This window comes from Vanderwaltozyma polyspora, genomic scaffold (assembly GCF_000150035.1).
Source record: "Vanderwaltozyma polyspora DSM 70294 KpolScaffold1048 genomic scaffold, whole genome shotgun sequence".
NCBI lineage: Eukaryota > Fungi > Ascomycota > Saccharomycetes > Saccharomycetales > Saccharomycetaceae > Vanderwaltozyma > Vanderwaltozyma polyspora.
In genome coordinates, this window is record NW_001834685.1 from 153,026 (window position 1) to 179,163 (window position 26,138).

Below are 26,138 nucleotides of genomic sequence, written 5' to 3' on the forward strand. Positions count from 1 at the left end.
ATATATGTATAGAAATTGAAATATAATAAAATTAAATCTATCAATACTTATAAAATAATTACAACTATAATATGCGTGCTTTATCTGATACTTTAACGCAGTGCCTTTATAAAGTTATCCAAATTATATTCATCTTCATATTGAGATGAATCCCATAGTTCTTTTAATCCACCCAATGCTTCCTTTGCTTTACCACTTAATCCGGTCTCGTTAGCAATGTCATCCATGGCTTTGGATTCTACAGGCGTTTCCTCTTTATCTTGGTTTGGAACGTTATTGGTATCAAACAAATCTAATAATTGATGAGTGTCCATTGATGCTAATCCATTGTTTTGCTGGTTAACAACAGTTGATGCTATATTCATTTTAAATTTTTGTAAACCCATAATCTTTTCTTCTAATGTTCCTTTAGTAATGATTCTGTAAACATTAACAACCTTCTTTTGACCCAATCTATGGGCACGATCCATCGCTTGCAGATCATTCATTGGATTCCAGTCATGTTCAATAAAAATAACTGTATCTGCACCCGTCAAGTTCAAACCTAAACCACCGACTTTTGTTGTTAATAGTAAACAGTCAATGGATGGGTCCTCATTGAATTTTCTGACAACCTTTTGTCTATCGCGTGGATCAACACTACCATCAAGCCTCATGTAAGTAACAGACGGCATGTATTTCTTGAACAAATCATTCTCCACAAGATCTAACATATCTTTTAATTGACAGAAAATCAAAGCACGATGTTGTGAAATAACAGTATTGCTTGGAACTAATTGATCAGTCGACTTCTTATCCATATCGTCTTCACCTATACCACACTCAAAGAGTAAGTTACGCAACGCACCTAATTTTGGAGCGTTTACTATATCATGTAAACCTAATCCAGTTTGCTTCAAATATTCATCAACCTGTTTTAATTGTGGATGGTTTTCAGATAAAATTAATGATGGATGATTACATAATTTTCTCATATATTGTAAGGCTTGGAAGATGTGCTGCTTATTTTCCACATCTGCTGTATTTTGAATATCTTTTTCGACTACATTCTTCTGCTTATTTGCAAAATCTTTGTATAATTGTTTCTGCAAATCACTTAACTCACAATAATAATCTTGAATGATTTTTGGTGGAAGATCGGATAAAACATCCTCCTTCAGTCTTCTTAACATAAATGGCAATACTTGCTTATGTAAAGCTTCTAAAGCTAAAGTACCTTGTTCCTGCTCTTTAGACGAACTTTTACTATTCCTGGATGCTGCAATAGGTTTTGCAAACCTTTCTTGAAACATTTTTTCAGTACCTAAAAATCCTGGCATCAAAAAATCAAACAATGACCACAGCTCAACGACGTTATTTTGAATAGGTGTACCAGTTAAAATTAACCTATGATTTGCCGCTATGCTTTTAACAGCTTTTGCCAGTTTAGATTGAGAATTCTTAATGATGTGACCTTCATCTAGAACACAGTAATTATAATCGTATTTAGTAATAACAGAAAGGTCATTTCTAGCAACATCATACGAAGTTACAATAATATCTGCATCAGCAAGCCTTTCCTTTAAAGATTGTCTTGTACTAGGACCACCAGCGTACACTACCACATTCAAAAACGGAGAGTAGACTTCAAATTCATTTTCCCAATGCCCTGTTAATGAAGGTGGACATATAATCAAAGAAGGCAAAGGTCTAGTTTCTACAGACTTCGTTTCCTTGAAGTCTTCCTGTCTGAGGTATTGATCACTTGCAATGATACAAATTGTTTGTAAAGTTTTACCCAAACCCATATCATCACAAAGAATACCGTGTAAATGATATTTATTCAAAAATGCTAACCAATTCACACCCTCTTGTTGATATTTTCTCAAGGTAGCTTTAATTGCCACCGGAAGTTTGAATGGCTTAGCTTTAGATGGATCCATCATCTGCTGGATAAAATCACGTTCCCTTTCACGACCAACCATTAGAGATTCTGGCAATCCTTCTGGGTCTGCTATACCTTCTTCTAATGGAACTAATTTAATAATTGAAGCGAAAGTACTCGTAGCTAAACCTCTAACATCTGGGTCCGTGTCACTCATTCTACCTAATAATGGAACAATTAAAAAGATCACATATGGGAGGATATCAGTGCCCATGGAAACTGATAAATGATATATCAATTCTGTTGCACCCTGTCTGTCAGTCACAGAACCTGCATTATTCATCAAAGGCAAAACATTTTCAATAACAAATGTCATCACTGCGACATGACTAATCATTGCTAAATCTCCAAATGTTCTTGCAGCAGAATACCTTAAAACTGAATATTTAGACCTTAACAGCGTCAGTAAATTTGGAAAACAAGGGAGAACTTGATTTTCTTGAATAAATGGTGACATAAACATGTAGATTGCACGTAAAATACCCATTGCATCAACCAAAGATTGTCCTCTCTTTGAATTAATATCTTCGTCACTTGATTTAATGGTTTCTTTAATTGGTTCTAAAATAATTGTCTTTAACTGTTCAATATCAAATGCGTTATCACCAAATTTGGAGAATATTTCACCAATTACATATAAACCACCCCTACGTTTGATATGTGCTTCGTCAGTAATACGCTTTAATCTTGCATCATCCACGAGACCTAAACCAGCAGTTTCTTTCACTAATGTTAAAATATTTTCTTTATATATTTCATTGCTTGAAAATTCAGGTACTTCTTGGGTATCAACACAGAGGAATCCACATAGATTCTTTACTACTTTATTTGCTACACCAGCTTTATTATTGGATAATAATTTATTGATTAAGTGAATGACCGAATTACCTGAAATTTCTTGCAGTTTTAGATTTTTTTCTTCCTTGATACTATCCATTAAGGACCTAATAATTGGATTCAACTTTTCTGGAAGACCATCAAATTGTATTATTACAGAAGCATAATTTGATAGAATGCTGCACTCGCGGGCCAATTTAGCTTCCTTTGCTGCTTCAATGGCTAGTAGAATACGATATCTTGCATCTTCAAGAGGTTTCTTGGCAAGCAATTTGTAAGAATTACCTAATGACCTGAACATCTTTTCATAATATTCATTATGAACCTTTTCTGCAGTTTCAATCCCAAAGGCTTCTGGTCCAGCTTCTGTTTCACCTTGAACTATGATAGCAATGCTTGGTAATTTATGTTTCGGTAATAATCCTACATCAACAAATGTCGAAAAAAGGGTCTGACACTGAGTTCTTAATGCCTTTAGACTTGGTACCAGTTCTCTAAATGGAGGAAGTTTATCTCTATTCGTCAGTTGTTCATTTAATACAGAACCAAATACATCGAAGATAAATGATGGTATTGTAGGATTGTTTACATTACATAGTGACCAATTGGAACAAATATCTGTTAATATTATACCTGCCAACATTCTTGGCGTTGCAAACGGCAAATCCAGACATCTAACTAAAACATTTGAAACAAATGACTGCAAGGTCGACTCCTGAAGCATAGCTAATGTTAGACCAAATGCTTTCGCACCCATAACTCTAGTATTAATTATAATTTCTTTACCAAGCAACATGACATCACCTGCAATCATTGGGGCATCAATATTAACATGTTCACTATTCTTCGGGGCAGGAATATCTGATTCAATAGTAGCCTCTGATAAGGATCTTTTTTTGTCTGGATGTAGTTTGTAATGTTGGGATGGTTTTAGGATGAATTGAGATTCCATACTGTAATTTTTATCGTTTTCACCAATTGGCGTATTTAATAAATGTAACATTGGTTGTAAATGCTTACTTAATAAATGGTCCAATGTTTTTTCGGCTTCCATCGATTTATATACATTTAATAGTTTCGTGTATACATCGAATGAGGATTGTAAGATCTTTGGATTTTGTTCTAATATGATGTTTTGAAAGATCAATCTGAATATTTTACCATTTATCCAGCCTTTTGTACTATCATCATTAATTGATAAAAATGCTAATAATAAATTCAACACGGATTGTCTTACAGATGAAATAGAATGACGTAAGAATGGAAATAGTTTAGGAACCAAATATTTGAATGACCATTCTGCTGGGTATTGATTAGCTTTTGCTTTGACACAATTTAAAGTTTCTTCATATTTACATAACTTTGCTAATAAATCCATGATGGATCCTACACTAGAGGATAAATCATCATCTAAATGAGTCAATGAATTCCATATTGTTGTGATTAACAAATCTATTTTTGACGTCTCCAATTTGACAAAATCATCTGTAATTGGGGATAAGATGGATGCAGAAACGCTTTGGACATCGTCATCAGCTTGATTCAAACCGTATAACACAATGCTAACGACACTGTCCATAAGCGAATTATTTTTCAAAAAATCTTGCTTGATACTTGCAAAATAAAGTATTCCTAATAAACCACCATGTGTAGCCTCCCATACCTTAAGTTGTATATTTGGTTGAGGTTGTTGAAATTCATCATCTTCTGGTTTAAAGTTTTGTGTCTGTGTGTTTATAAAATCCTGAAATACAAGTTGTTGTAATGCATTAAAAATCTTCATTGAAAGTTCATCATTTAAATGTATTAATAGCGTAGCTAACGTTTGAGCTGCGGATTCTCTTACCGGAGCTACAACTGTATCATGTATATAATCACCAAATCTATCCAATGCGAATATAGTTAATAATCTAGTTGCTAAATCGTCTAAGCTTGCGAAGTTTCTATTATCGTTTTCAGCTTTAGATTTTCCTTTAAGTCTGCTTACACTTGAAGCATGTTTTTTCATTAACTCACGTAAACCTAGAGCTGCACCATGTCTAATTTCCCAATTATCATGAGCCAAATTTTTCAATAATAACTCATAGATACCTTGAAATTGCCAAACCAAGCCTGCGACACGTTCGTGTTTTTCTAGGATCGGTTCTACGACAGCTTCTAGCATTATTTTGTTTGAATCTGATTGCTCAGTGATTTCCATTTTTGGGTTTACAAGTGTTGAAGATTCGTTTTTCACATTGTTATTATTATTATTTCCATTTTTTGATTTCAACAGATTTTTTGAAACTGAACTTTCTGTCAAATTGACTGGTTTGGTTGATATATTTTTAGTTTGCATTCTCTGTTTTCTCTTTGCCATTGCAAGCATACGAGCTGATTTTTTGGAACCACCGTTTGAATTTGGCTGCTGCTGTTGCTCTTGCTTGACGTCAGATATGTTTGGATTATTATTGCTGTTTTGTCTATTACTATCGTCATCATCGTTACTATTATTATTTTGATCAGTTTTTATTAATTTTTTTCTAGATGCATTTATGTCGTTATTATCATTAAAATCATTAATACTTGATGCTAATAAAGTTTTACCAGTTTTGAATAATTCGTATAAGTTCCAATTTGATAGCGAGTAGTAAGGTTTATCGCCATCTAATAGTTCATCTTCGTCAATTTCTTCTAATTTCAATTGCATATCTTTTTCTATTTTAATTTTTGCATTTTCTTGAAATTCATCAGTTTGTATAATATCTGTTTCATTTTTGACATTGATATCTATGGTGTTGTTGTCCTCATCATCTTTGTTTGGGTTCCAAATTTCTGCATTTGCGACTATACCACCTACTGCTCTTGCTGCGGTGACTCTAGTTTCCCATTTTTTTGACAATAAATATGGATACACTCTTGATAGAAGTAGTAGGATATCTTCCGGATGTTGTTTTGCCAGGTCACCTAGCTGATCGGCCGCCATGCTCCGTACTACTTGAGTAGAACCTGTTTCCAGAAGTATAACTTGTCTGTCTAGTCTTGAAACCTGAGATGTCATATTGAGAGTCTATGTTTGTGAGTATCTATATGTGAGATAATACTTTTAGCCGCCCAAATTTTTTTTATTTTCTCGGTATACCTTTTTTTTGTATCGTTTTTGTGGTCAATTACAAGAGGAAAAGAACACAAAACAGAAGCCACAAAAAAAAGTAAATAATAAATTAAGCGCGCGCGTTAAAATTACAAGTATATGTTATCGCAGGGGGGAGGGAGGGGGAGAATATGCTTGATAATGAGATGCTAGAAGTAATATGAATACAACAGTGAGTGATTCTTCCCAGCCTATAAGTAAATGCACAATGAGACGTGAAAGAATAAATGACACGAAACAAAAAATGAAATGAAAAATGAAAATGAAAATGAAAATAGGGAAAAGAGATTATAATAATGCAATTGTAATATAACAAAGTTCTCTTGGATTGTATGTGTGTACCTTAACCCTACTGTTATATTCGCCGGTCTCAATAATAAATTAGCCGCCGAAACAGTTGAAGAGAAAAAGGAAGCCAAAAAAAAAAAGGTGTGGCAACTACGTATATCCAGAAACAACCGAAGTACTGGTAACGTTAAAAAAAAAATTAAAAAAAAGGAAACAACAATGGTTTTTATTATGACGGTTTTGCTAAAATGCAAGTGTATGTTGTGGTTCCGTCTGTGTAAACAAACCGATAATAAAAGTTCACAAAAGGATTAACCGCCCTTTTTATATATCTCGGCCTAAACTTGAAGATAACAAAAAAAAAATTAAAATTAAAATTAAAATTAAAAAACAACGAAAACAAAACACCACTAAGCACAAATTTTAACGGGCCATCTCGCACATAAAAAGCACCTTAATTAGTACAAGAGAATATAATAAAAGTAGCATCTGAATATCTCTATATATATATATACACATATACATGGAATGGATTACGGGAACTCCAGGCAGACGAGCGAAGAAAGGCGACAAAAAAAATAATGATAAAAAAATTAATTTTGCTTGACAAGAGACAGAGAGAGAGCAAGACATAGAGAAAAGGAGAAGAAGAAGGCAAGGGTAGAAAGAAAATGGTGTACTAAGTAACGTAATCTGTGAAAACAAAACAAAACAAAAAACCAAAAAACCAAAAAACATTAGAAAACAAAAAAAAGAAAATATAAAAATCAGTTTCTGTCTTTATTGACCTAGAGATGGGGCCGTGCAGCAATTGATCCATTGAATTTGGAAAGGCATTACAAAGAGTAGTCTCAGATGGGATGGTATAGCGTAGTACATTTTGTTAAACTTCCTTGAAGACGACGACGACGACGACGACGATGATTTTGGATTTTGGGAGTTGTATTGGCAAGTAGTACAATACAGTACGGGAAGAAACATAAAAAAATAATAAGAGTTGTTTTCCTTCGGGGGCACGTCTGGACTGATCAGCCTATTTTCAGTATCAATATGTTTTTTGTGTTATTTAATGCTTTTTTTTGTCGTGTTTTTCTTTTTACTGGTTGGCTTTTATTGGTTTTTGGTGTAGTGTAGCGCAGTGCAGTGCAGTGCGGTTTCGTTGAGAAGGATTACTGACGAGATGAAATTGAAATGGGGGAGAGATACAGAGAGATAGAGGGGGCGCTGGGCAAGAAGTAAAGTTCGAGCTGACACACAGGGCATAATTTAAACTGTACTCTGTTGTTGGACTGTTCTTACGCGTTTGGCGTATTATTATTCTGCTTCTTCTTAATTTCCCTATGATCAATTGATCGATTGATTGTTATGTACCTGTGCTGCGCTATGATACCAGGTTGCGGTCCAGCCACTGCACTGAACAATAATTTAGAAAAAACCAAGAAACAGAGAGAGAGAAAGAGAGCTTTTGACATGAAGCTTAATTTAATTGTAGGGAGAAAGATACATACATACATACACATACACATACACATACACATACACATACACATATAAATTAAAGGTTGCTAACTACGTTGTTGGGTATTGGCTGTACCAAACTATCTAGTTTGGTACTTTTTTATTTATCACCACACAAGATTGAGTTGTTTTAATAAGTAACTTGTCTGTCCCGTCCCACGTTACACTCTCCTCTCTCCAAGAATTTTTACTGTTTTTTTTACTTTATATATCACATTGTTTGATTGGTTTTTGGTGTTTATGCTGTGCTTTTTCAGTTCCGTTGGTAAAGACCAGACCGTCTCTCATCCGTCTCGTCTCTCTACCAAAGCAAACTTTGAAAGTTAAGTTTTTTTTCTTTCTAACGTATTACTTCATCTATCCATGATGTATTATTATAATCATATTTAGTTAATGCTGGGATTCGACACAACAAGTACTCTATTTTAAAAAAAATTTTATCTTCAAGTTGGTCTCATCGACTTCTATTTTTTATTATTTCCATCTCATCTCATCTCATCTCATCTCCTTTTCAGTTTTATTCTTTCTATTCAATCTGCAATTTTTCATATCATCCATTCATTCATTCATTGATTGTTCTTTTCAAACTGCTTGAAATTTAATTCTTATTTCAAATTTAAAGTTGCATTTTCATACTATTTAACTTAATTCTTATTTGCAATTCTTATTACTTGTTCCAATTCTTGCTTAAAGAACCCGTGAATAAGACTAGTTAAGATGCCAAGTACGTATATCAAGTTATTCCACTTCATTCTATATCATACAGATTGATAGTTATGTTTGGTTTTTAAATAAAAACCTTTTACATACCTAGTGTATATAGAGGTTTCGGGTCCTCATGATCATTGAATTATTCAATACCTTTAAAGATTTTTTGTTATTTTATCAGATTTGAAACTTGTTTTTATGTGTTCATCTTTATTGAATTGAACTCCCGACACTACAATTCAATTATTTTAAGAAATATTTATGTCACACTCCCCCCTGTCTCAGGCATAGAACACGTTTCAATTAAGAATCTCCTTTGAATTATTTATGATTGTATGGACCTCTTGAACCTCTTTGCAGCATAACTTCATTCTTGTATATGTATATACCATCACCACTCCCCTCCACAACTCAAGTGTTCATTTTTAAACTAACAACATCAACTTTTCCATTTAATTTAATTCAGGAGCCCCAAGAACTTACTCCAAGACCTACTCTACCCCAAAGAGACCATACGAATCTTCTCGTTTGGACGCTGAATTGAAATTGGCTGGTGAATTCGGTTTGAAGAACAAGAGAGAAATCTACAGAATTTCTTTCCAATTGTCTAAGATTCGTCGTGCTGCCAGAGACTTATTGACCAGAGACGAAAAAGACCCAAAGAGATTATTCGAAGGTAATGCTTTGATCAGAAGATTGACCAGAGTCGGTGTCTTATCTGAAGACAAGAGAAAGTTAGATTATGTCTTGGCTTTGAAGGTCGAAGATTTCTTGGAAAGAAGATTGCAAACTCAAGTTTACAAGTTGGGTTTGGCCAAGTCTGTCCACCACGCTAGAGTCTTGATTTCCCAAAGACACATTGCTGTTGGTAAGCAAATCGTCACCATCCCATCCTTCATGGTCAGATTAGACTCTGAAAAGCACATTGACTTTGCTACTACTTCTCCATTCGGTGGTGCTAGACCAGGTAGAGTCGCCAGAAAGAACACCGGTAAGGGTTCTGAAGGTGCTGAAGAAGCCGCTGAAGACGAAGAATAAATAAATAATTAAAATATAACTATTGTATCATATTTATAATTTTTCTTAATTTATTTCCTCTAATCTACAAAACTCTTTAGTTTAATACCATTCAGTTTAATTACTGTCACCTAACTCATATATATGTGCTAGACATTAGAACAATAGTGATTAATTGTACATAATCTCTATATATTTATTTTCAAAGTGACTGTTTTCAATACATCTGAACATCACATATAAGTTTGTTGTTTATAATAATTCTTAACAAACATATAAAAAAAACGCTATAAATTATCAATTCATATGAAAATTGTTGGATCACGCGCGTAAAAAAATAAATTTGAAGTCTCAGCATTCTGGAAAGAGAGACTGCAGTTATTCCAACTGGTCCTTGTCCTCGGCACCCGTCTCTTAGGCAGAAAGCTCTACTGGGACTTTCTTTCTAACAATCACATATCTTTACGAAGATAGAAGTGGAAGGTCACGTTATCTCTCTTATCAATTAATGTAGGAGAGGCCTCTGTAACCTAAACTTTTTCGTTTGACAGATGATGCAATAAAACGAATTTTTCCAATTATACCCACATCACACTAGAAAGTTGATTTGGTGAAATTGTACTTACCTCATCGTTGGAATTTTTCAGCGATAGCGACAATTCCAAATAGATTTTAGCTAGTTACTGTACTCTTGTTAAAGCCTGATGGTTGAAGTGAACTGTAAGGAGAGGGCTTGAATATAGCTTTTGCTCAGTCTAGACTAGACTAGACTAGTTTTGTTCAGTTCAGTCCAGTTCAGTCCAGTTCAGCTCAATTCAATTCAATTAGTTATGTTTTAGTTTGATATTATGGAAAATAATATGTGATGCTCTTCGTAAGTTTCTGACCTTGTAGATGCATGTAATTACTATCCTCGTTGACCTACTGCTGCACCCACCAAAAGCATTCGTCAGTATTGCACGATTACACTATTATAAGATGTTTATAATTTGTATATTTAGATGGCTTATTGTAAAAATATAGTATTGTAGTAGATATATTAATCAACCAAGTCAACCACCAAATAGAACTATAGCACAAAATGGGTAAATCGTATGTTTAAGATATATTAAATAAATTAAATCATAAAGGTAGAAATCAAGACCTCCAATTTCAATAATGGATTACTTTGAAGAATTATGCATACCTTCTCGAAATGAGCTTGTTAATATAAAAGTGGGCATTTGAGGATTGATACTCGATATATACATAGATAATTGAAACGATAGAGAGTAGTATGGAATAGATGATGAAGCTTGTTTTAATCTACAAGGACTTCTGCAATAATTAGGAATGAAAAAAAGGCACTTTAACAGCAAAATTATAAATCTCCAAGTACAATTACAATAAGAATTGCAATTGAATTTAAATGATAAAGCATTCAATCCCGGTTTTTACATAATTATTCAATAACAAATGAAAGAAAAGGGGCTAGTTTTAACTTTTTGTATTCAACTTGAATTTCAAGAATACTAACAACTGATATTTTATAATCGAATATCATATTAATACAGACACGGTTATAGATCACGTACTCGTTACATGTTCCAACGTGACTTCAGAAAGCACGGTGCCATCGCCTTGTCTACCTACATGAAGGTCTACAAGGTTGGTGACATCGTCGACATCAAGGCTAATGGTTCTATCCAAAAGGGTATGCCACACAAGTTCTACCAAGGTAAGACTGGTGTTGTCTACAACGTCACCAAATCTTCCGTTGGTGTCATTGTCAACAAGATGGTCGGTAACAGATACCTTGAAAAGAGATTGAACTTGAGAGTTGAACACATCAAGCACTCTAAGTGTAGACAAGAATTCTTGGAAAGAGTCAAGTCTAACGCTGCTAAGAAGGCTGAAGCTAAGGCTCAAGGTGTTGCTGTCCAATTGAAGAGACAACCAGCTCAACCAAGAGAAGCTCGTGTTGTTTCTACCGAAGGTAACGTTCCACAAACTTTGGCTCCAGTTCCATATGAAACTTTCATCTAATCTAATTTAATGATTATATTCCTGTCAAGTTTAATCCAGGTCATTTCACATTTACTATATATAATTATAATTTAGATCATAATAATTGTAAACGTACAAATAATTCTACAAAACTAATACAATATCCGAGTATCAATATACCATCTTCTGCAATTTACATATAAGTATTTTTTATAATAGGAAGAGATAATTACTGGCGTACCTTATGTATGCATGGTTCTAACCGACTTGAGATTGTTACCTGGAAAGATCTAGGCTATATTAGCAAAATAGCATCCAATTAAAATTTTAGTTAATATATATACATTTAGATCCACGTTAGATGGCTTCATTCTATCAAAGGTGATTATAAAATCTTATAAAGCTTCTTAATCGATGTTGTTATAATTTATGACACAGGTGATGTTCACGTGATTTAAGTTTCCTGGAATAAAAAATTGATTTAAAACGGTGTTTGATATATAAACTTAAGAATTTAAGGATAACACAGATGATTAAAAACCAGGTGTAGAGCTAAACCATTTATATAAAATAGCTATAAGCCATTAATTTAATGAACTATATTAATATGAAGAAAATTGATGAAGAGAACAAAGCTAATTCAGGTGATGACACAACAGAATCAAGAAAGAAGCAAAAAACTAAAAATAATGAAGAACATGAAATAAGAAGCGATGAGTTATTTCGAAAGAGTATATTTTTTGATTCCCATTGGAATCCCAACGGTGTAGCACCTCCAAATCATAGAAATGTTTTCTATAATCCTAAAACTTTTGTTCACAGAGGAAAACCTATTATTGCTAAATTAATGGATTTAGACGAGGAACATCTTACCAAACTTATAAGTAAAACCCAGAAATAGAAACCAAGGAAGGTAAAAATTGCTGACAAGGTAATTCAAGTCAATTGCCTCTGGATTCTTTCAGAACTGTTTTAAAGTATTGTTCGAATGCATAATAATCTCGATTGACACAAGTAGGGATTGGAATATTAATGACTCCTGTAAAACTATTATGTGAATAATATTCCAACAGAACTAATGACTAATTGACTATTCTATCTATCTATCTATCATTATGTTGGTAATCGCAGATTGATTTTAAAGCTATTTGCTTGGCATCGTGAATACATCCTGCTAAAATATATGGCGCTATCAGACGTTATGCTTGATGCGATGGAGCGAGATTTTGATTTTTACTTAACACAATGAAAAAGAATGTTAATCTTACTATTAATACAAGATCTATATTAAATACTACAAAAACATGAAGACCAAACATATATAACTTATATGGATCTATGGAGAAGAAACCGTGGAAGAGGCTATTATGGTTGAAGCAGGATTATCCTGACAATTATACAGATCCCAATTTTATCAAGAAAGCCGAAACATTCCATAAGAGACTTAACTTTTTGAATTCCCCTTACAAACATGAATCAAATTATTTCAAGGTACGATATGAATTCTTCCAATTTTATCAAAGCATTTTGAATGTGTCATCCATTTTCCTTATATTTGCATATATTTATTATTACAAACAAGATCCATTGCCTTTAACAATCGTCGTTACTGTAGTTGTTTCTTGCCTATTAATGTCTAAAAAACATGACAATCCACTATTCGTACGCCTTTTAAATTTAAAATCTGTTATTATTATCACTTTTGCAATGTTAACTTTAACACCTGTTCTAAAATCACTTTCTAAAACGACTGCTTCCGATTCGATTTGGACCTTGTCTTTTTGGTTGACATTAATGTATATTAGCGCTTTATCTAATACTAAGGATAAGAAGTCGTCAAATGTATCAACTAATTTACTACTAGCTGTAGTCACTGCCTTGGCATCAAGATTATCATCTACTACCGAAGTTTTCTGTTTTTTATACATATGCATTCAAGTCAATGTACTTCTACCAAATTTAATAGTTCCATCATACCTATTGGCACTTATTTCAAATATTATTGTTTATGCTGTGATTACACAAATATTAGGATGGCACTACACAATTCTCATACTCTCCACATTCCTATTATATATCATAGTGTTGCCTCATTGGTTCATCTATTGGCAAATAAATTATAGAATGCTAGAAGATGGTGACGGAAGAGATGAAAAAGATTGTTTAATAACAAGTTGGGATGCTAAAAGACCGGTACTGAATTGTTAATGCAAAGAACTTTAAGTAATTTATTAATGTAATTTTACAACTGTTTATATAACTCGATAAAATAAAAAAGACTCTTCTATTCTGAGAATGATGCACCACCAGCAAGTAAAAAGTTTGAAGTAGTAAATTTAACCTTAAAGACTGGCGTTTTTTTGGTGAAGAAGGAAGCCAACAAATCATTTGTTGCGATCACAGTTCTTCTTCTACCATATTCTTTTATATCTTGGTTCATAGAAGAAACATTATCATTACCCATTGGACCTTGATAAACCTCTTCGGGTGTCAGACTAGGCTCAAACGTTCCTTTGTTCAAATCCCAAACTCTTACTGACTGATCTGCCCCACCACTAACTAATAATGTACCTTCTGGGTTATAAGATAATGAATGGATAGAACTTTTACCATGACCACGCATATTTTTTAATTTTCTTCCACTGCCGATATCCCAAATAGTAATTATACCATCGTCGCTACCTGTAGAAATCCATTTACCATCAGGAGAAACAGAAAGAGAAGTCACAGTGGAATTATGACCCATAAATAAACGAACTGAATCACCTGTATTAATATCCCACATTCTTACCGTTTTATCACTAGATCCTGTAAAAATATAACGACCATTTGAATGAAAGCTAACACAGTCAACATCATTCAAATGACCAGCCATCACTCTTAATGGATAGACACGATCACAAGACCACAGCCTAGCAGTTTGGTCGTTAGATGCCGTTGCGAACAAATTATTACAACTAGGGGAAAATTCCACATCCCATACTGGCTTCTCATGACCTTTATAGCTCACTAATGGCTTATCATCTTGAACTGACCATAATCGCACTGTTTTATCCTCGGATGCCGATAACAAATATTCATCACCAGCGCTAAAGCTTGTGGAATAAACTGTACCACTGTGACCTATAAATGTTTTACAAGTAGATGAAATAGGATTATTTGGCATTTCGTCGTTCTCTGATAAGGGATACCCATCCAGTGACCAAATTTTAATATAACTATCCTGAAATCCCGATGCAGCTAATTTGTAATTATTACTGAATTCGAGTGACGTCATATTTTTCTGTGTGTTATGAAATGTATAAATTGATACACTTGGTAAAGATACTTGTAAATTATCCATAGAAAAGGAAGAAGTAGCATTTTTAAACTTTTGGATTTGAACTTTAAAGTCCAAGATATTCTTAACAAGGCCCTTATTGTTTTTCTCTGTAACTGCCAAATCCAATTTGACATCGTCATTATTTTCATTTGATGCAGTACCTATTTTGAGTTCTTTTGATTCTGTTTCAACTTTGGTTTCTTTACTTTCATTCTCTACTTTTGGTTCATTTTTACTCTCTATTTGATTGCTTGTATCATCAACAATATCGTCCTCTTTTATCGAATCATCTGTCACTTCTTGACTAGTAATAACTTTCGGTTTTTCTTCATTGTCGTTAGGTTTTGTTTCATCAAGAGATTTAATTGTATTTTCCTCAAGGCTAAAGAAATCCTCATCTTTTTCAAGCTTTTTAATAGAATTTGATTCTAGATCTGGAACGATTTTGAATGCAATAAATTTGTCTATTATGTCCATCAATAAATTACCACCTATCATTTCATTCTCCAAAATATGGGTTAACAAAGGGTAGAACAATCTACCTGATACTATAACAACGTATTTAAAATCTTCTTCGTCAATATCAGAAACTAATTTATGCAATGCTTCTATGGTATCTTTATTTGTACCATTTGAAGTAAATTCGTTATATTTAGAATAGAAAGCTTCACATCTAGAAGATGAAATTGTATTTGTTTTAACCAATTTCTTCATCTTGATATATGTATGAATGAAAATAGGGAATAATATGATGTTCTTGAGATGTTCTTGATAAATTGATAAATTTCTATCAATCCATGACTTCAATAAAGCGTATGATCGCGTCAGTGTTCTTTCATTAATTTCAACAATACTTCTCTTTTGTTCATGCTCATTTGGTTGTTGTTGTTTTTGTTGTATTAGGTCACCACTGCTGTTTCTTTTAGCAGGAACCGTTGATATTGGATTGCTTATAGGTTTAAATACTTTTTTATTTAACAATTCGTTAGGGGTTTGGAAATCTGAATATTTTGGTAATTGTGGTGAGTTTACATTTTTAGGAGTAAAAGTTCTTGAACTTTCTACTCTCAACATTGCCTCCATTCTATGGTACCCTTTTTTATTAATATATTCTAATAATAATCTCTTTATATCAGCGCCCGGTTGTTGATTACTCTGATTAGCAGCACTTTGCTGTTGTTGTTGGGAGGGTTGCTGTTGTGGAGGATGTTGTTGTTGCTTTTGTACTGCATTTGAGGTCGTTGCAACTGCATTTGATATTCCTTTAGCGTTTGCTGTAATAGCACTACTATTATTACTAGTATTTGTATCTGTATTGTTTTGAATACTAGTATTACTGTTGGTCGTCGGATTAATTGTAGTTGTGGGTGCAGTGGTAGTAGTAGGAATAGTCTTAGAAGCAGTACTAGTAGCAGCAGCCGGTGTGTTAACTGAAGGTGCTGATTTCATCGGACTTTTAGTTGCTACCACAGGTTTCTTATTTATTGTATCAACGGTACCTGTATTTTGAGTCATTGCAATTGTAATCTTTTAATTTACCTTGTTTTTTGTTGATTTATTTTGATTTGAATAATTATATATCAATTGTAAGCAAACAGATCCTTCGAAAATTGTTAAACTCAATAGGAATATTGTATAATGTATGGGGATGAATGAGAAAACAAACCCTTATAATTTTGATTTGATGAACAAAAAAAAAAAACTAATAAAAATTGATTAAATAATTTCAATATGTATTTATAAGTAATCAATTTCGATCAAAGGCTCATACTTTACAGCCTGCCTTATACCTTCCGCTATATTATTGATATATTTTGGTTGCGATCAATTGGTTCTCTCAGATATATGCTTAAAAACTGATCCTATTCAAATAGTTTGTTTCGTGTTCATCTCTATAATCTTGCTACAATAATTTGAATTATTCAATAATTCTTGAACTGTAAAGGGAAGTATCTTCAAATTTGAAAAAGGTTAAATTTTGAGAAGGAGAATTGATATCCGTCATTAATGATGTGAATTAGCAATGATCGAAATATTTTGCTTATTGTTACCCTGAGCAGAACACGTGACCTGGTGTTTTTCTTTTTGTTTTAAAATTATTTTTTTTACATTTCAAACGGTTTTGTGACCGAGTGAGAAAGTATGGTCCGACGGATATAGTCGTTTGTGGGGTTATTGCAAGCGACGAAAAAAGCAAAAAGAAGGATGGCAGGGTAATGCTATAATAAAATTGACATGAGCGTGAAATAGCCGACCAACCAGATGCGATCTAGACGCTTTATTTCTAAATTTGAAATTGGAAATTCAAACTAGACCAATACAATAAAACAACTACATCATCATCATCATCATCATCATCATCATCATCATCATCATCATCATCATCATCATCTTTTTTTTGACTGTTATGACGAATGCTCATGTGTAGCTAAGGATGCCAAAAGTATTCAGGTAAGAGAAATTAGTGGGTGCTGACTTCCAGTAATATTTTTCGAATTGGAACCAAAACAATTAAAAAAAAAAAATAGACATAATAACAAAAACCAAAAATAGTCCGCGAACGGGTCCAATTTCTCCCTCCATTGTACTCCTCCAACCCAATCAAACCTAATGAGATCATGATATGTTATTACAAGTGCAACTAAATCGTTTCACAAAATTGTCTGCGACACATGCATATATGAATGCATCTTTGGTATCCAATTGTAGGAACCAGAGAGACGTGTATATTAACCATACACGTCTTGTGATGGTACCAGCTTCCACAATTTTTACCCAGCAACAGCGTCCACTAATGCAGCTTCCTATTCCCACCCGATCAACAAAAATAGTAGAAGCTGGAATGTCAGGGTAATCAAACCATACCCAACGCTCTTCTCTATTTTCTCTCTTCTCAAAAAATGTTTTTTTCGTCCTCCCCTCAAACCATTCTTTTCCAGTCCAGTTGAGTCCACACGCAAATTAAACTTTTCATACTGTTAATGTTATTACTTTACTATTACTATTACCATTACCATTACGATTACTATTACTATTGGATTCTTCGAAATCGAATAATCTCAACACTCTGAGCTTAAACTTAGACTTTAGCATAACAAACATTAAATATCATCTCGTTTCCATTCATGTCAAACCATTAAACTTTCCTTGTAATTAATGAGTTAATGGATGAAGGCATCAAAGGTATACAGCCAGTACCTTGTTCTATTATCTATCAAGAGCATTATTGTTTCCTTGATACTTAGAGTTATTCTAGAGCTTGTGGTAATTTATTTTTTTTGTTGCTACAAATAATCACAGTTAAGTTTTTACATAATTTATTTTGCTGCCTACTGTTGGATAGTTATCAAATTTCTTAACAATAATACCATATACATAGTTAGATGGATAATAAGTTGTAGCGAAGTTTTAAAAATTTGATATACACCTTGTTAGAAACAAAAGTACTAATAATTAAAGAATCGTTTCGATACAGATAGAAGACTCCAATAGAAAGAGAGAGATTTGTTCAATAGTGAGGTTTGATTTTGGCTAGACATTTTTTTTTTTAATACATTATCGCCATCCATCAAACAGAATTAACTTACAAGTAGTTGAATTATATTTTTGGTTACTACGAAGAATAAGGATCAATTAGCTTTCCAATAATTGTACTATTCTAGCCCACTTCTACTATTTAGGTTATTGTTTTTTTTTAATAATACTGACACTCTTGATTGAAAGAAAACTGAAAAGAGGGAAAGAGGGTCTGATATTTCGAAGTAGGAAAACTTAAATACCTTTAACTTAACATTGCAGTTTAGTTGGGTTCCCATATTATTATTTCACTAGACTATGTTTCAGGTAGCTTAAATTTTGTTTAAAATCTCATTCAATTATTACTATTATTTTTTTTTTATTTTTTTGAAGAAAGAAGACATTATATTTCAGTCCTAGTTAGTAAATTCCTTCGGTAACTGACTAACTGTTATAATTATATTTGACTTTTAAATGAACTACCACTAATTTAGTTTTTTTTTTATTTTGGGTTTCAATTGATTGTATACTGTTAGCTCATTATTAACAACATTTCACTAGTGAGAACCCACTCTCCGAGATACTAATTTCTGTACTGCTTAAGAATATCTTTTAAAAGCAACTATTCTGTTGTTACAACTTTTTAACAGTGATTTTATTAATTTAACGGAATTTCCAATTGTTTTTTTTCTTCTTCTACTGCTCCTCCTCCAAAAGATTAATTAATTAACTAATTAACTGAATTGCCAGTTTAGTTCACTAGATTATTCTTAAATTGTGCTTTTGTCTCATACTAACATCCCATTATTACATTTTTTTTTTACTTTTACTACTATTACTACGTTGAATTATGGTATGTATATATAATTTAGCCTGTCGTATTGTGGAACAAGCATTCACTCCATATTTTGATTTTAAATTCAATTTTGATTTAATATCCTAATTTATTCGATCGTTTTCTAAGTTACAGTTTTAATTGTTTTTATATTCACAGGTGAGTTAACTTTTATTTTAAAATTATCAATTTCCTACAATTAGATAATTACTTAGGAACTTAGACCGAAACTTTGGAAATAGTTGCCAATAAAGCTAAACATTGTTGTCGTCAATATAGCATCATTAACGTCACCTCGCCAAATATCTATGTGTGATCTATATTGTTAATTATTTGAACATTTTTTAGTGACGACCATCAATAGATTTCAAATTTTTAAATCCTAATTGCTATTATTATAATCATTTAAAAATTCAAGGTTCATCAGAAATTGTTCTTACCTAAGAAATCCATTCATCGAATTCCTTCATATTAAGCTTGTATGTCATGCCACATTTGATCAGTATATTATAGATTTATAGAACTTATTCCCAATACACTGCGTATAATAATTTCCGATTGCATTTTAGATTAATTTAAAAGTAATTATACGTCAATAATACTTCCCAGAATGAATTTTTACAACACAAATATTGATTACAATAGCATAAATAATAATAGCAACAGCAACAAACACACATATTTAAATAATAGTCACGGTAACAATAACAATGCCAAAAATAATATTAATGAATCTGGTAATAACAAGGGATTTTTCCATCCTTTACAAAACTCAGAAGAAAATCAAAGTAGGAACAATACTTCAATTTCACAAGATCAATTAAAATCAAATTTTACTAACAAATTGCAGTCATTATTATATAAACAGGATCAGAATTTTATACCATTGAACAATACTTCAATTTCAAATTTAAACACTAGCAATATAACGACAAATTTCTATTCAATAACTCAGTATATTTTATCGAAATATTTTAAAGTTAATGATATAAATGATTTAAATTCTTTAAAATTGATAGATTTAATAGTCGATCAAACATTCCCATATTCTTTGACTTTAAGAAAGCTAAATGATAATAATTCAAATACCCCATATAAATATTTCAATACTGTATCAAGAGTTAATGATATAACTAAATGTCCTATTTTTGCCTTATCCATTTATTTTATAATAAGATGGTCTAATCCGTCAATAATGAATACAGTAAATGGATCTAATGCTATGGCGTCTTTAATTACTGTAGATAATTACAACTCTATTCCATTATTAGAATCAAATTTAATATCCCTGCTAGATTTCTCCAACAACAACCTAAATGTGCCGTTGCTATCTAGTGAATCAACCAATAAAGTTAGTATGAATTTAAAATTAGCTAGAGCTGAAGCATTTTCTCCATCTGATCAATTAATTTATTTAGTTTTTCCATGGTTACCACAATTGAAGAGTGAAGTTTTGTTTGTAGATCGTACAAATTATAAATTGAATTCCATTTGCGAATTATTTGAATTTATAGGTCGTACGGTGGTTCAAGATTTAAAATATTTAATTTCAAATCCTTCTGTTCTACCGAATATCGTTAATTTTATCTCAAAGTTATTACCAAATCTATTTATGAATGAACATTTTAAAGCTTCCAATATAATCAATTGGAATGATAATATATTTAGCGAAAACAATAATAACAATGAATTAGCAAATGGAAATAATATCATATTTGATTCAGGAAATACAAACATAAATGACGTAACATCAATTTCAGGCACTGGTAATAATATTATTCCAAAACAGCTGGAGGAACAGTTTTCGATTTTGTCAAAAAGGTTAACAACAGAAAATGTTAGATTGAATCAACAGATTTCTCTGCTGAAATCCGAATTGAATTCTGTAACAAATATGTGTAATCAAATTTTACAAAATCAGAAACAGCTATTAACAACTCCTAATAACAACCAATATTCAAATCCAGCTAATAATAATAGCAACAATTCCGACGGAATTATAATTTTAAATAAAAATATGTTGAACTCAAATACATTAGGAAATTTAGTTCAATATATTGAAGGTATGCAAAGGCCTCAGTCACAACCTCAACAACAGCCGCAATCTCAGCCACAACAACAACAACAACAACAGTCGCAGATCTTACCAGAGAACAATCCTCAATTCAACCAACAGTCCATGCAACCGTATAATAATCCACCTAATAGCAACTATCAACCCCAGAGTTATTCAAGGGGGAATAATAACCTGTATCGAAATGATAATTCAGGTACAAATTCTTCTAATATCCAGAAAAGAAAACTTCCATTTCCTTACCACACAAATCAAATAGCCAATAACACTACCTATCCACAATCGCCTTCAACTAATATTGCAGAATTGAATGTGGAAAACTCCTACAACCCGCCACCAAATAAAAGGTTAAGATTAGAAGATAAACAGACACCATCACAGGCGGCTTTAGATTCATTGTTAACTGGAACTTTACCAACAACAAAGATTCCATTAAATTTAACAAAAGCTATCGAAAAGGGTAATATTATCAACTCGTATATTGGTGGAGAGACACCAATTGCGGCAAATGGGTTTGAACAAAATGTTGATGGTGCAAACAGTGAAGATAATTCACCATCTGATTCAATAGAAATTGTGGCGAGATCAAGGCTAAGAAGAACGATGCAAAACTTTGGCACAAATGGAGAGCAAAGTTCAATGGCCTCTCGTGCTCATAATTTAAGATCCACTAATGTTAGTCCTGTTGCTTCTCCTAATATTCCTAAAGATAAATCTTTGAGCCCTGAAAAGTCGATAGAGACTGGCATAGATGAAACGAATATCGATATCAATGATAAAGACAATATTGATGATATGGATAGCGATGAAATACACAGAGTGAATAGCTCGCAGTACCAAAGTGACAATATACATTTTGATAGAAAGGGACAAGCGACTACAACATCAGGTCGTCCTGTTAAGCATAATCCAAATGAATCAATTAAATATAAATTATCTAGAGAAAACAAGACAATTTGGGATTTATATACTGAATGGTATATTGGATTAAATGGCAAACCATCGATCACACAATTGATCAAGAATTATGGGTACAGAAGATGGAAAGTGCATGATGATTCTCATTTTTTCCCAACGAGAAGAATAATCATGGATTATATTGAAACTGAGTGTGATCGTGGTGTGAAATTTGGTCGTTTTACGAATCCTAACCAACCAAGAGAAGACATAAGAAAGATACTAGTAGGTGACTTGGAAAAATTTAGAATCAATAATGGATTAACATTGAATTCTTTATCCTTATATTTCAGAAAGTTAAGCAAAGATAACATAGAGATATGCATTTTTGAAAATTTTAAAACTTGGAATGTCAAACAAATGACAGAAGATGAAAAGAATAAGTATTGTAAAAGACAACATTTTTCAACAAACCAGGGAGAAAACTAACGAAATTCAAATCTGTTAAATATACAACTACAACAACATCATTAACGATAACAGGAATTAACACCAAAGAAAAAATTAAAGAAAAAACAGAAAAAATTTCAACATAGATTTAATGAAATAACGACTTTTTTAATGATCAACTACAAAGATAAACTAAAATAACAATGATACTTTCCAGATTACATTACAGTAAACCCTAATCCAGTATCATTGTGATTTGTTTTTTAACCTCCATTGTAACATTATATAATTTATATAGTATAATATAGTATAATATAAAATTTTAATGATATTGACAAGTAATCTACTGAAGTCCCTCCCAACCTCCCTTCTCTCTCTCTCTCTCTCTCTCTCTATCTATCTTTCTGTTCCTTTCTCTCAAAACAGAGACAGAAACACTCCCTCCCTTCGACCCCTTGTTCTCTGCATTTTGCATAACCAACAGGTCCAGAAATAAAGCATATCTGCCAATTGCAAGATCAATCAATACAAAGACTACGACGCAATTCTTGCATCAATTACATAATTCCCACCTAGTTCTTCCCCTACCATCATTATATATATATATATAACTTTCTTTATTCGAACCATCACAGCTTGATCAGCTTTACCAACTATAAAATACAATACAATACAATACAATAGACAATATCCCATACTGTACAATACGATTACAATACATTAATGAAAAAAATTAAAAAAAAACGGGGAAAACTCGGGGCAAAAATTTAAAGCTTTGGTTTCAATCCTACTCCTTTAATTTCTTGATAGGTTAACAGTTATCGGAACTCGAAATGGTGAAATATTTAGTATTTAAAAAGCTTGGTAAAAAGGTATTTCGAAATGGTAGTTTATAGAGAATGTTTGAATTGTTTCGAAGTTTATGCACGCTATTTTTCTGATTTTGGTTTCAGTAAACAGTACTCTCATACATAAATACGTATTTGTCTATCTATTTATTTATAAACACACAGACACACACGCTCACATATATATATATATATACCTATACCTATACCAATACATCTACATCTGGATAGCAAGGTTGAAAAGCTTTTGGAATTTTATTTATTTTATTAATTTATTCTTTTGGTTATATATATATATAAATACGGATTTATTTAAGGTTTGCATTTTCGTTTTACTTCTCTTTTCTGCAGTTTCATTTCAATTATGTATGATAAGAACAAGAAGGGGAAGTTTATGATACCCGAGCAATTCACCATTGTTCAATCTTTGGAATTATTGTATTTGCTAATTTCTAGACAGTTTGATAATTTACATGCTCAATACGCAAATTTCGCTGCTAGAAATGAGATAAAGGAAATCTCAAAAGTAAGCAAATTGTTGAATCTATTACTGGACGATTTCTACGAAGGCGTTAATAATATTGAAGAGCTTTACCGTTGTGAAAAAGTGCTACGAGTTGGCACTTGGAAGGAAACAAATATGATCACAATGATTGAGGATTTTTTCATTTTGGATCAAAATATAAGAATTACAAAGAATAATGCAAAAACCTACGTGGACAGCAATAAAAGCGGCGTCGGTAGTCTGTTGAATAAATCTCTGGGAATTGGCAAAAATAAAATGAAAAAAGATGAAGAACAAGAAGGTTATGTATTTAAAGAAGCCAATAGAATTAAAAAATCAAGAGAATTGGAAAAACAGAAAAAAAGCGAACTTGAAACGGAGAAACAACTCTTACTAGAGAAAAACATTGAGGCAAAGTTAAGAACAGAACTTAAACATGAATACCATAAGGCAATCGAAGAAGAAAAAGCTATGGAGTCGAGACTAAGAAGTTCTATCGAAAAAGAATATCACATTAGACAATTAGAGCATGAAAAATTATTGGAATCAAAATTAAGAGTTCAATTAGAACATGAATACAGTAAAAAAACAGACGAGGAAAGGAAGATACATTTAAAGAAGAGGAAAGACGACTCACAGACTGAAAAGGAAAATTTGGACCCTATTAAAAATAAGCCACAAGAGAAAAGACGAGTTTCATCAATACCAAGTATTAGCCACCATACAGAGAGTGAATCTCGCCCAATTCAGCATTCTGCCTCAGTGTCGAGGAAATTACCGGATAATTTCAAGTATTCTAGAAAATCGTTTGATGATTCTGTGAATCGTAGATCATCTTCAGATTTAACAAATGGTGGTAGAGCTGCAAATTTTGCTTGGTCAAATTCTCTGCAAATAGACACAGCGATCTCTTCACACTCGTCACATTCTTCACACACTCACCATTCTTCATCAGCTACTCCTACCACAGATAGATATGTACCTAAATCAGTGAAACGTTCCAAGTCTGTCGAAACGATTAAATCAAATCATGAAGGCACTAAACCTCTATTGAATAGAAGTTTAGTTAAAACTCAAAAGAAAATTGTCACTTCTAGAAGAAGTGAATCAGAAAAGAGAGAATTAGATAAGAAAGATTCCAAGGTTCCCAAATCTCCTTTATCTTCATCCCATAAGTCTTCAACTAAACCAAAAGTTGTTCTTGCGGATGCTTTAGGAACCAAAAATTATGATAACTCTGACAGCAATTCAACTCTCAATTTATATGAAGAGACTCCAATGGGCAAGCGTGTCAAAGAAGTAATGAATAGTCTACAAGGTGTAGATAAAAAAGCATGTGAACAAATTGTTAATGATATTATAGTTATGGATGAAATAATTAGATGGGAAGATATAGCTGGTCTAAATAATGCAAAGGTTTCGTTGAGAGAGACTGTTGAATACCCATTTTTAAGGCCTGATTTATTTAAAGGTTTGAGAGAACCTATCAGAGGGTTACTATTATTTGGTCCACCCGGTACTGGTAAAACAATGATTGCAAAAGCTGTTGCATACGAGTCTAATTCCACATTTTTCAGTATCAGTGCGTCTTCATTATTATCCAAATATTTAGGTGAATCTGAAAAATTAGTTAGAGCATTATTTTACCTTGCGAAGAGACTGGCACCATCTATCATTTTCATTGATGAAATCGATTCCTTATTAACAGCTAGATCAGATAATGAAAATGAATCTTCGAGAAGAATTAAAACAGAGCTGTTGATTCAATGGTCCATTCTTTCAAGTGCTACATCTAATGGAAACGATAATAATGAATCTGATAATAGGGTATTATTATTAGCTGCCACTAATTTACCTTGGGCTATCGACGAAGCTGCAAGAAGAAGATTTTCTAGAAGATTGTATATCCCATTACCAGAGTATGAAACTAGATTAGTTCATTTACAAAAGTTATTGGGTTTTCAAAAGCATACGTTATCGCCAGAAGATCTTCAACACATTGCAAGAATCACAGAAGGTTATTCCGGTTCTGATATAACAACGCTAGCGAAAGAGGCAGCAATGATACCAATTAGAGACTTGGGAGAAAACCTTCTAGACATTACCACCGACAAAATCAGAGGTGTTAACGTGGATGACTTTATACTAGCCATGGAAACAGTCAAGAAAAGTGTCTCACCGGAATCTTTACAAGAATACTCTGAATGGTCAGAGAAATATGGTAGTACAGGTGTGTAATATTAATATCAAACTAATTTTTTGTTTTACCTGTACCAGGAT

General features: G+C 32.5%; 8 protein-coding genes across 8 annotated transcripts; 6 read left to right on the forward strand and 2 right to left on the reverse strand.

Moving 5' to 3' along the window:
• Positions 1-92: 92 nt before the first annotated feature.
• Positions 93-5,801, reverse strand: MOT1 (DNA-binding ATPase; the record flags this gene model as incomplete). Its single annotated transcript, XM_001646431.1, has 1 exon — positions 93-5,801. One exon carries the CDS (start codon positions 5,799-5,801, stop codon positions 93-95), a length of 5,709 nt encoding a protein of 1,902 aa, XP_001646481.1.
• Positions 5,802-8,417: 2,616 nt separating this feature from the next.
• Kpol_1048p55 (40S ribosomal protein uS4) lies at positions 8,418-9,446 on the forward strand (the record flags this gene model as incomplete). Its single annotated transcript, XM_001646432.1, has 2 exons — positions 8,418-8,424; positions 8,875-9,446. 2 exons carry the CDS (start codon positions 8,418-8,420, stop codon positions 9,444-9,446), a joined length of 579 nt encoding a protein of 192 aa, XP_001646482.1.
• A 1,060-nt stretch (positions 9,447-10,506) lies between these two features.
• Kpol_1048p56 (60S ribosomal protein eL21) lies at positions 10,507-11,450 on the forward strand (the record flags this gene model as incomplete). Its single annotated transcript, XM_001646433.1, has 2 exons — positions 10,507-10,517; positions 10,979-11,450. 2 exons carry the CDS (start codon positions 10,507-10,509, stop codon positions 11,448-11,450), a joined length of 483 nt encoding a protein of 160 aa, XP_001646483.1.
• Positions 11,451-12,003: 553 nt separating this feature from the next.
• AIM4 (Aim4p) lies at positions 12,004-12,312 on the forward strand (the record flags this gene model as incomplete). Its single annotated transcript, XM_001646434.1, has 1 exon — positions 12,004-12,312. One exon carries the CDS (start codon positions 12,004-12,006, stop codon positions 12,310-12,312), a length of 309 nt encoding a protein of 102 aa, XP_001646484.1.
• Positions 12,313-12,749: 437 nt separating this feature from the next.
• Positions 12,750-13,619, forward strand: GPI2 (phosphatidylinositol N-acetylglucosaminyltransferase; the record flags this gene model as incomplete). The annotated part of the gene is made up of 1 exon (XM_001646435.1): positions 12,750-13,619. The coding sequence occupies one exon, from the start codon at positions 12,750-12,752 to the stop codon at positions 13,617-13,619; it is 870 nt and encodes a 289-aa protein (XP_001646485.1).
• Positions 13,620-13,695: 76 nt separating this feature from the next.
• Kpol_1048p59 (uncharacterized protein) lies at positions 13,696-16,248 on the reverse strand (the record flags this gene model as incomplete). The annotated part of the gene is made up of 1 exon (XM_001646436.1): positions 13,696-16,248. The coding sequence occupies one exon, from the start codon at positions 16,246-16,248 to the stop codon at positions 13,696-13,698; it is 2,553 nt and encodes an 850-aa protein (XP_001646486.1).
• Positions 16,249-19,694: 3,446 nt separating this feature from the next.
• Positions 19,695-22,544, forward strand: Kpol_1048p60 (transcription activator GCR1-like domain-containing protein; the record flags this gene model as incomplete). The annotated part of the gene is made up of 1 exon (XM_001646437.1): positions 19,695-22,544. The coding sequence occupies one exon, from the start codon at positions 19,695-19,697 to the stop codon at positions 22,542-22,544; it is 2,850 nt and encodes a 949-aa protein (XP_001646487.1).
• Positions 22,545-23,717: 1,173 nt separating this feature from the next.
• YTA6 (putative AAA family ATPase YTA6) lies at positions 23,718-26,096 on the forward strand (the record flags this gene model as incomplete). Its single annotated transcript, XM_001646438.1, has 1 exon — positions 23,718-26,096. The coding sequence occupies one exon, from the start codon at positions 23,718-23,720 to the stop codon at positions 26,094-26,096; it is 2,379 nt and encodes a 792-aa protein (XP_001646488.1).
• Positions 26,097-26,138: the final 42 nt, after the last annotated feature.